Source organism: Odocoileus virginianus, chromosome 33 (assembly GCF_023699985.2).
Source record: "Odocoileus virginianus isolate 20LAN1187 ecotype Illinois chromosome 33, Ovbor_1.2, whole genome shotgun sequence".
NCBI classification, from domain to species: domain Eukaryota; kingdom Metazoa; phylum Chordata; class Mammalia; order Artiodactyla; family Cervidae; genus Odocoileus; species Odocoileus virginianus.
In genome coordinates this window covers 19,799,819-19,810,736 of record NC_069706.1, presented here as the reverse complement: position 1 = coordinate 19,810,736, position 10,918 = coordinate 19,799,819, and the positions used below count along the sequence as shown (strand labels likewise).

Genomic DNA, 10,918 nt, shown 5'->3' with positions numbered 1-10,918 from the left:
AGAGCTGACACCATCAGACTATGTTTCAGGAAGAGGATGCCCCCACAGGTCCCCCCAGCCTTTGTCAGCAAGACCCTCTTCTCCTTCTCCCACCCCCTTGCTTCTCCTCTCACTGCCCTCCCACACCATCCCCAGCACAGCCCCACCTTGCTGGGAGGAACTGGAAGAATGAGCCATGCCCCAGGCCTGACTCACACAGAAAGCCCAGCCATAAGGACACGAGAGAGCCGTATTTATTTCACATGGACAAGCATGATTCCATTGCATGCTGAACATGAAAGCTCGCGTGAGGAAGTACCCGTAACAGCAGAATTATGTGCTTTTGTCCACAGGGAGCAGGGAGGATCACAGGGTGTTTTTCAAAGACAGTTCCCCTTCAAGCAGAGTTGAAACCACAGGTTTTGAAATCACTGGTTTATTTCATCAGCAAAGGGTCTGTCTCCTAAGGGTGGCCAGGGGGAACACTTCCAGCTCCACAATCTCTGCACGAGCTGCTGAGGTCAGGAGGACGAGGCTGGTCCCCATCCATCACCCAGGGCGGCTCGAGAGTTAAGCTCAGAAGGAGGTACATGCCACTCGGAATTAACAAGCCTGCTCCAGGGTGGATGGTGATGGGACAGACTGCTGTGTTCATAGCAACAGAACCATCACCACTTATAATATGTATCTATAATCAGAAGATCTGTGCTTCCTAAAACAATTTCCCAAGGCCTCTTATGGGCTGAAAGGAAACTATTAGGAACTGACTGGACATGCCAGAAATAGATCAGCTTTGCCTGGACAGACTGGGGAGAACTAGTGGCAGGGACCCCCACCCCGCCCCCTCCCCCCCCACACACACACACTGGTCTCTTGGCCTTTAGCTGGGCTTCCCCATTCCAAGAGGATGGAACGCAAGAGGGGAAGAGGGGCTGGAGCCTGGATTTGCTGAGGGAAGAGGGTCAGAGGCTTTCAGGGCAAACCTCATGGAAGAGACTAGCGGAAGAGCCCTGAATCTCCTTGGCTCATTCCCACCTGAAGTCCTGCCCAACAGTTTCATAAAATTTAATATTATATGGTCTATAAAATTCCCGGAGTTGGTCTATCACTTCAGGGTCGATCTGTACATGAGTTCTGCCTTTTGATTTGCCCAGGCATCGAGGCAGGAGGCTCGACTCTGTTTTTTTCAAGCAAGGGAATCCTTTGGTCTTGTTGAAATAGAAGTGCTTGTCCGTGATGAGCCTTTTGATGCCCAGGAAGTCCTGGACGCGCCCCATCTCGCCGGCCGGGTCGGTGATGAGCCGCTCACCGCTGACGAAGTGGATCTGAGCCAACGGGAAGTAACGCAGCCAGCTCTCCAGATGCAGCGCGTACATGCCGATGCGGATGGCGTTCCAGGACACGTCCACCAGGCCCAGCGTGCGGTTGCGGAACGAGAGACCCTCGAACGTAGGGATGTCCGGCTTCTTGGAGAGCGTCTGGGTGTAATCCGAGATGGCGCGGGTCACGGGGTTCCGTACGACCACGATCAGCTTGGTGTCTCGGGACATGTTGAAGATCCGGCGAGGGGCCTCTTGAGTGACAAAATAGCTGGGAGTCTTCTCCAGTGTGATCTGACTCTCGAGGGTCCGAGGCATGAGGCTCCTGTGGGGCAGAAATGCACATGATCAGCCAAGGCTATTCTGAGGGCCCCCGGGAGATCACTTCCCTCCACCCAGCTCCCCTGGGGAACCCCGCCTTCTCCTCTGTGACATTTGAGCCTCGCCTGTTCTCATCTGATGAAGCACCTGTTTTAACTCTTGTTGGCCCTTTTTTCAAAGTCTTTAACAGTTTAAGACAAGAACCAATCTAAATGTCCATCAGTATGGGTTAGATACATGATGGAATAGCCAATTAATACAGTTGGGTAGATCTGTGTGTACTGTTACGGAATGATTTCCAAGATTTAGTGCTTAAATGAAAAAAGGCAAGACACAGCTTGTTTATCTGGGGAAAGATACCAAGAAACCAATAAAAGTAATTGCTTCTGGGGAGGGGCCTTGAGTGGGAGCAGAGCAGGGAGGTCAGGGATAAATGAGAATTACTTTTTATTGTGTAATCTTTTACACTGCTTGAAATTTTTATTGTGTTTATTACATATTCAACAAAATACAAAGGAAGCCACTGAATATTGTTCTGGCATAAGATACCTCTCCAAATAAGAAAGTCTTTTGGGGAGAGGAAAGGCATGTTTTGCAGGAATAGCATGTGTTTTTGGAACTGAGTTCTGATGTCTTTTCCTGCTGAAATACATCTGAAATATATCCGTGGTAAAAGACTGAAGAAGCACAGAATTTCAGGTGCGGGGAAGGGCTCAATCGGAAGCCCAGTAATGCAACCTCTTGCTGCCTTCTTAATTTCCTGGTTCTGCTTAAGGTTTAAGGGAGGATGGCAGGACAAGCTGATGTCTCCTTCTCAAGGGTATCTCTTTCAGGTCCTTGTGAAAGGGAACACCTCTGGCTCCCAGTTGCTACTTCTTTTGGGAAGGTTGTGTTTTATCCTTAACTAGTTTTTCTTATATAGTGAAGAATAGAGGTCCCTGGCATGCTGCAGTTCATGGGGCTGCAAAGAGTCGGACACATGACTTAGTGACTGAACAATGACAGCAAAGTTTTTCTTAATCCTGGCTGCACATTAGATCACCCAATTAAAGAAAAAAAGAAAAAAGGAAGGTGGTTCTTTTGAGGCGCTAGCCTGCCATCTTCTTGATCAGTTGGCCCCCGAATAAAGTCTCTTTCTTGCATCAGCCCCTCATCTTTCAGATTCATTGGCCTGTGGTGCAGTGAGCAGAGCAAGCTTGGACTCAGTATCAATTTGGTTTAGCCAGCCAGAAGACTTGCTGCTCGTGGCTAGCTGATCCTGATCAAGGAATATTGGGGCAAGACCCTAGCAGTGGCTGGGACCATTTGTCCTGAGGTTCTTTCCTTCAAGATTCCCTGCAGTGGCCTGGCTGCCCCCAGCACTTGGCAGCTGAGAAAAGGAACAGGCAAACTTCTACCAGTTGACAGACTCGGATTTGGTTTGTAGAGATTCATTCACAACAAACCCAGCCCTGCTGAGATAGGTGTTCTGTAATGTCTTCAGAAACTTGATAGCTTCCAACTCAGTTCAAAACTGAGTAAGCATCCAGGCAGAGAAGAAGATGGCAGAGGAGCAGGTGGACGTGGAGTACATCTCTCTCCACAGGTACATCAGGAATACACCTTCAGACACAGAAGTGCATGCAGAATACCCACTGAGAGCAGACAGGGGTACCTGGCCAGCAGAAAATAATAATATGGACCCCCAAAAAACTCAAGCTCAAGCCCTGACCTTTGGAGTGGGAGCACTGACTCCAAGACCCGAGACTACGAGAGAACTAACCCTAGGGGGTATCAGATAGTGAGGACTCACACAAAGGAAACCACTGGAATACAGGACCTGGCATCACCCAGCCACCATCCAAGACCCTAGACTACGAGAGAACTAACCCTGGGGGGTATCAGATAGTGAGGACTCACACAAAGGAAACCACTGGAATACAGGACCTGGCATCACCCAGCCACCATCCAAGACCCTAGACTACGAGAGAACTAACCCTGGGGGTATCAGATAGTGAGAACTCACACAAAGGAAACCACTGGAATACAGGACCTGGCATCACCCAGCCACCATCCAAGACCCGAGACTACGAGAGAACTAACCCTGGGGGTATCAGATAGTGAGAACTCACACAAAGGAAACCAGTGGAATACAGGACCTGGCATCACCCAGCCACCATCCAAGACCCTAGACTACGAGAGAACTAACCCTGGGGGTATCAGATAGTGAGAACTCACACAAAGGAAACCACTGGAATACAGGACCTGGCATCACCCAGCCACCATCCAAGACCCTAGACTACGAGAGAACTAACCCTGGGGGTATCAGATAGTGAGGACTCACACAAAGGAAACCACTGGAATACAGGACCTGGCATCACCCAGCCACCATCCAAGACCCTAGACTAGGAGAGAACTAACCCTGGGGGTATCAGATAGTGAGGACTCACACAAAGGAAACCACTGGAATACAGGACCTGGCATCACCCAGCCACCATCCAAGACCCTAGACTAGGAGAGAACTAACCCTCGGGGTATCAGATAGTGAGGACTCACACAAAGGAAACCAGTGGAATACAGGACCTGGCATCACCCAGCCACCATCCAAGACCCTAGACTAGGAGAGAACTAACCCTAGGGGGTATCAGATAGTGAGGACTCACACAAAGGAAACCACTGGAATACAGGACCTGGCATCACCCAGCCACCATCCAAGACCCTAGACTAGGAGAGAACTAACCCTCGGGGTATCAGATAGTGAGGACTCACACAAAGGAAACCACTGGAATACAGGACCTGGCATCACCCAGCCACCATCCAAGACCCGAGACTACGAGAGAACTAACCCTGGGGGGTATCAGATAGTGAGGACTCACACAAAGGAAACCACTGGAATACAGGACCTGGCATCACCCAGCCACCATCCAAGACCCTAGACTAGGAGAGAACTAACCCTGGGGGTATCAGATAGTGAGGACTCACACAAAGGAAACCACTGGAATACAGGACCTGGCATCACCCAGCCACCATCCAAGACCCGAGACTAGGAGAGAACTAACCCTGGGGGGTATCAGATAGTGAGGACTCACACAAAGGAAACCACTGGAATACAGGACCTGGCATCACCCAGCCACCATCCAAGACCCTAGACTACGAGAGAACTAACCCTGGGGGTATCAGATAGTGAGGACTCACACAAAGGAAACCACTGGAATACAGGACCTGGCATCACCCAGCCACCATCCAAGACCCTAGACTACGAGAGAACTAACCCTGGGGGTATCAGATAGTGAGGACTCACACAAAGGAAACCACTGGAATACAGGACCTGGCATCACCCAGCCACCATCCAAGACCCGAGACTAGGAGAGAACTAACCCTAGGGGGTATCAGATAGTGAGGACTCACACAAAGGAAACCACTGGAATACAGGACCTGGCATCACCCAGCCACCATCCAAGACCCTAGACTACGAGAGAACTAACCCTGGGGGTATCAGATAGTGAGGACTCACACAAAGGAAACCACTGGAATACAGGACCTGGCATCACCCAGCCACCATCCAAGACCCGAGACTACGAGAGAACTAACCCTGGGGGTATCAGATAGTGAGAACTCACACAAAGGAAACCACTGGAATACAGGACCTGGCATCACCCAGCCACCATCCAAGACCCGAGACTACGAGAGAACTAACCCTGGGGGTATCAGATAGTGAGAACTCACACAAAGGAAACCACTGGAATACAGGACCTGGCATCACCCAGCCACCATCCAAGACCCGAGACTACGAGAGAACTAACCCTGGGGGGTATCAGATAGTGAGGACTCACACAAAGGAAACCACTGGAATACAGGACCTGGCATCACCCAGCCACCATCCAAGACCCGAGACTACGAGAGAACTAACCCTGGGGGTATCAGATAGTGAGAACTCACACAAAGGAAACCACTGGAATACAGGACCTGGCATCACCCAGCCACCATCCAAGACCCTAGACTACGAGAGAACTAACCCTGGGGGTATCAGATAGTGAGAACTCACACAAAGGAAACCACTGGAATACAGGACCTGGCATCACACAGCCACCATCCAAGACCCTAGACTAGGAGAGAACTAACCCTAGGGGGTATCAGATAGTGAGAACTCACACAAAGGAAACCACTGGAATACAGGACCTGGCATCACCCAGCCACCATCCAAGACCCTAGACTACGAGAGAACTAACCCTAGGGGGTATCAGATAGTGAGAACTCACACAAAGGAAACCACTGGAATACAGGACCTGGCATCACCCAGCCACCAGGAGCACCCTATGCAGGATGCTGCATCTAAACAACAAACAAAACAAAAATACAAACCAAATCATCAGCCGACAGAATTACCACCTCACTCACCCTTGCCCATCAGAGGAAAAACAAATAAACAAACAAGCAAAAACTCAGCACAAATCTCACCCTATCCAGAGCTTACACAAACCACTGGACCAAACTTAGGAGGGCAGAAACAAAAAAGAAGAAAGAATTCAACCTTGAAGCCTGGGAAAAGGAGACCTCAAACACAATAAGTTAAAAAAAAAAAAAGAGAAAGCAGAGAAATGCTACACAAATGAAGGAACAAACTAGTCCAAATAAATGAAGAGGAAATAGGCAAACTACCTGAAAAAGAATTCAGAATAATGATAGTAAAGATGATCAAAAACCTTGACAACAAAATGGAGAAAATGCAAGAATCAATTAACAAAGACCTAGAAGAACTAAAGAATAAACATGCAGAGACAAACAACACAATTACTGAAATTAAAAATACTCTAGAAAGAATCAATAGCACAATATCTGAGGCAGAAGAGTGAATTAGTGAGCTGGAAGATAAAATGGTGGAAATAACTTCTGAAGAGCAGAATAAAGTAAAAAGAATGAAAAGAACTGAACCTCTGGGACAATATCAAATGCACCAACATTTGAAATATAGGGGTCCCAGAAGAAGAAGAGAAAAAGAGAGGGTATGAGAAAATTTTTGAAGTGATTATAGTTGAAAATTTCCCAAATATGGAAAAGGAAATAGTCAATCAGTCCAAGAGGCACAAAGAGTCCCATACAGGATAAAACCAAGGAGAAACATACCAAGGCACGTACTAAACAAATTAACAAAGACTAAACACAAAGAAAGAATATTAAAAGCAGCAAGGGAGAAGCAATAAGTAACATACAAGGGAAACCCCATAGGCTTAACAGCTGATCTTTCAGCAGAAGCTCTGTAGGCCAGAAGGGAATGGCAGGATATATTTAAAGTACTGAAAGGGAAAAATCTACAACCAAGCTTACTGTGCCCAGAAAGGATCTCATTCAAAACTGATGGAGTTTTTCAGACAAGCAAAAGTTAAGCAAATTCAGTATTATCAGACCAGCTTTACAACAAATGTTAAAGGGACTTCTATGGTCAAGAAATACAAGAGAAGGAAAAAGATCTACAAATCAACCCCAAACAATTAAGAAAATGGCAATAGGAACATATGTATCAATAATTACTTTAAATGTAAATGGATTAAATGCTCCAACCAAAAGACATAGACTGGCTGAATGGATATAAAAACAAAACCCATATATATACTGTCTACCAGAAACCCACTTCAGATCTCAAGACACATATAGACTGAAAGTGAGAGGATGGAAAAAGATATTCTGTGCAAATGAGAAGCAAAGGAAAGCTAGAGTAGCAATCATCATATCAGACAAAACAGACCTTAAAATAAAGAAGATTACAAGAGATAAGGAAAGACACTACATAATGATCAAGGGATCAATCCAAGAGGAAGACATAACAATTGTAAATATTTATGCACCCAACATAGGAGCACCTCAATACATAAGACAAACACTAAAAGACATAAAAGGAGAAATTGACAGTAACACAATAATAGTAGGAGACTTTAACACCACACTCACAGCAATGGACAGATCATCAAAACCGAAAATTAATAAGGAAACACAAGTCTTAAATGATACATTAGATGAGATGGATCTCACTGACATCTTCAGGACATTCCATCCAAATGCAGAAGAATACACCTTCTTCTCAAGTGCACATGGAACATTCTCCAGGATAGACCACATGGGTCACAAATCAAATCTCAGTAAACTTAAGAAAATTGAAATAGTATCAAGCATTTTCTCCAACCACAATGCTATGAGAATAGATATCAATTTCAAGAAAAAACTGTAAGAAACACAAATGCATGGAGATTAAACAACACGTTTCTAAATAACCAACAGGTTACTGAAGAAATCAAAAGGGAAATCAAAAAATTTCTAAAAACAAATGACAATGAAAACATGACAACTCAAAACCTACGGGATACAGCAAAAACAGTCCTATGAGGGAAGTTTATAGCAATACAATCCTACCTCAAGAAACAAGAAAAACATTGACTAGACAACCTAACTTTACACCTAAAACAATTGGAAAAAGAAGAACAAAAAACCCCCAAAATTAGTACAAAAGAAAGAAATCATAAAGATCTGAGCAGAAATAAATGAAAAAGAAATGAAAGAAACAAAAGTAAAGATTAATAAAACTAAAAGCTGGTTCTTTGAGAAGATAAACAAAATTGACAAACCTTTAGCTAGATTCATCAAGAAAGAAAAAGAATCAAATCAACACAATTAGAAATGAAAAAGGAGAGATTACGACAGACAAGGCAGAAACACAAAGGATTAAAAGAGACTACTATAAACAACTATATGGCGATAAAATGGATAACCTGAAATAAATAGACAGATTCTTAGAAAAGTTCAATCTTTCTAGACTGAACTGAGAAGAAATAGAAATTATGAACAACACAATTACAAGCACTGAAATTGAAGCTGTGATCAAAAACTCCCAAAACACAAAAGCCAAGGAACAGATGGTTTCACCGGAGAATTCTATCAAACGTTTAGAGAAGAGCTAATGCCTATCCTTCTAAAACTCTTCCAAAAAAATGCAGAGGAAGGAACACTTCCAAGCTCATTCTGAAGGCCACTATCACCCTGATACCAAAACCAGACAAAGACAACACACAAAAAGAAAACTGCAGGCCAATATCACTGATGAACATAGATGTAAAAATCCTCAACAAGATTCTAGCAAACAGAATTCAGCAACACATCCAAAAGCTCATACACCATGATCAAGTTGGGTTTATTTCAGGAATGCAAGGATTCTTCAATATATGCAAATCAATTAATGTGATCCACTACATTAACAAACTGAAAGATAAAAACCATAGGATAATCTCAATAGATGCAGAAAAAGCCTTTGACAAAATTCAGCACCCATTTATGATTAAAACTCTTCAAAAAATGGGCATAGAAGGAACCTACCTCAACATAGTAAAGGCCATATATGATAAGCCTACAGCAAACATTATTCTCAATGGTGAAAAACTGAAAGCATTCCCCTAAGATCAGGAACAAGACAAGGATGTCCACTTTCACCACTATTATTCAACATAGTTCTGGAAGTCCTAGCTACAGCAATCAGAGAAGAAAAAGAAATAAAAGGAACTCAGATTGGAAAAAAAGAAGTAAAACTCTCACTGTTTGCAGATGACATGATACTGTACATAGAAAACCCTAAAGATAGTATCAGAAAATTGCTAGAGCTAATCAGTGGATTTAGTAAAGTTGCAGGATACAAAATCAATACACAGAAATCACTTGTATTTCTATATACAAACAATGAAAAATCAGAACGAGAAATTAAGGAATTAATCCCATTTACAATTGCAACGAAAAGAAGTTAAATATCTAGGAATAATCTTACCTAAGGAGACAAAAGAACTGTACACAGAAAATTATAAGACATTGATGAAAGAAATCAAAGATGACATAAAAAGATGGAGAGATATTCCATGTTCCTGGATAGGAAGAATCAATATTGTGAAAATGACTACACTATCAAATGCAACCTACAGATTCAATGTGATCCCTATCAAATTACAATTGGCGTTTTTCACAGAACCAGAACAAAAAATTTCACAATTCATATGGAAATACAAAAGACCCCAAATATCCAAAGCAGTTTGAGAAAGAAGAATGAAGCTGGAGGAATCAACCTTCCTGACTTCAGATTATACTACAAAACTACAGTCATGAAGACAGTATGGTGCTGGCACAAAAACAGAAACATAGACTAATGGAACAAGATAGAAAGCCCAGAAATAAATCCATGCACCCAAGGGTACCTTATTTCTGACAAAGGAGGCAAGAATATACAATGGGGCAAAGACAGCCTCTTCAATAAATGGTGCTGGGAAAACTGGACAGTTATGTGTAGAAGAATGAAATTAGAACACTTCCTAATACCATACACAAAGAGAAACTCAAAATGGATTAAAGACCTAAATGTAAGACCAGAAACTATAAAACTCTTAGAGGAAAACATAGGCAGAATACTTGATGACATAAAGCAAGAACCTCTATGACACACCTCCTAGAGTAATGTAAATAAAAACAAAAGTAAACAAGTGGGACCTGATTAAACTCAAAACATTTTGCACAGGAAAGGAAACTATAAGCAAGGTGAAAAGACAACCCTCAGAAAGGGAGAAAATAATAGCAAATGAAACTGACAAAGGATTAATTTCCAAAATATACAAGCAGGTCATACAACTGAATGCTAGAAAAACAAACAACGCAATCAAAAAGTGGGAGAAAGACCTAAACAGACATTTCTCCAAAGAAGACATACAGATGGCTGACAAACACATGAATAGATGCTCAACATCTTTCATTAATAGAGAAATGCAAATCAAAACCACAATGAGATATCACTTCACACCTGTTTGAACGGCCATCATCAAAAAGTCTGCAAACAATAAATGCTGGAAAGGGTGTGGAGAAAAGGGAATGCTCTTGCACTGTAGGTGGGAATGTAAATTGATACAGCCACTACAGAAGACGGTATGACGATTTCTTAAAAAACTAGGAATAAAACCACCATATGACCCAGCAATCTCACTCCTAGGCTTATACCTGAGGAAACCAAAATTGAAAAAGACACATGTATCCCATTATTCAGTGGAGCACTATTTACAATAACTAGAACATGGAAGCAACCTATATGTCCATTGATAGATGAATGGGTAAAGAAGCTGTGGTACATATATACAACGGAATATTCAGTTCAGTTCAGTTCAGTAGCTCAGTCATGTCCGACTCTTTGTGACCCCATAAACCACAGCACGTCAGGCCTCCCTGTCCATCACCAACTCCCGTAGTTCACCTAAACCCATGTCCATTGAGTCGGTGATGCCATCCAACCATCTCATCCTCTGTCG

At 43.4% G+C, this 10,918-nt stretch overlaps 1 protein-coding gene across 1 annotated transcript in view; it reads right to left on the bottom strand.

Annotated features, from left to right (window-relative positions):
• Positions 1-211: 211 nt before the first annotated feature.
• HS3ST2 (heparan sulfate-glucosamine 3-sulfotransferase 2) overlaps positions 212-10,918 on the bottom strand; it is a 110,563-nt gene continuing 99,856 nt past the window's right edge. The window contains exon 2 of the mRNA XM_070461032.1: positions 212-1,623. Coding sequence (XP_070317133.1) covers positions 1,005-1,623 — 619 coding nt within the window. The 3' untranslated portion in view covers positions 212-1,004. The remainder of the gene's footprint in view (positions 1,624-10,918) is intronic.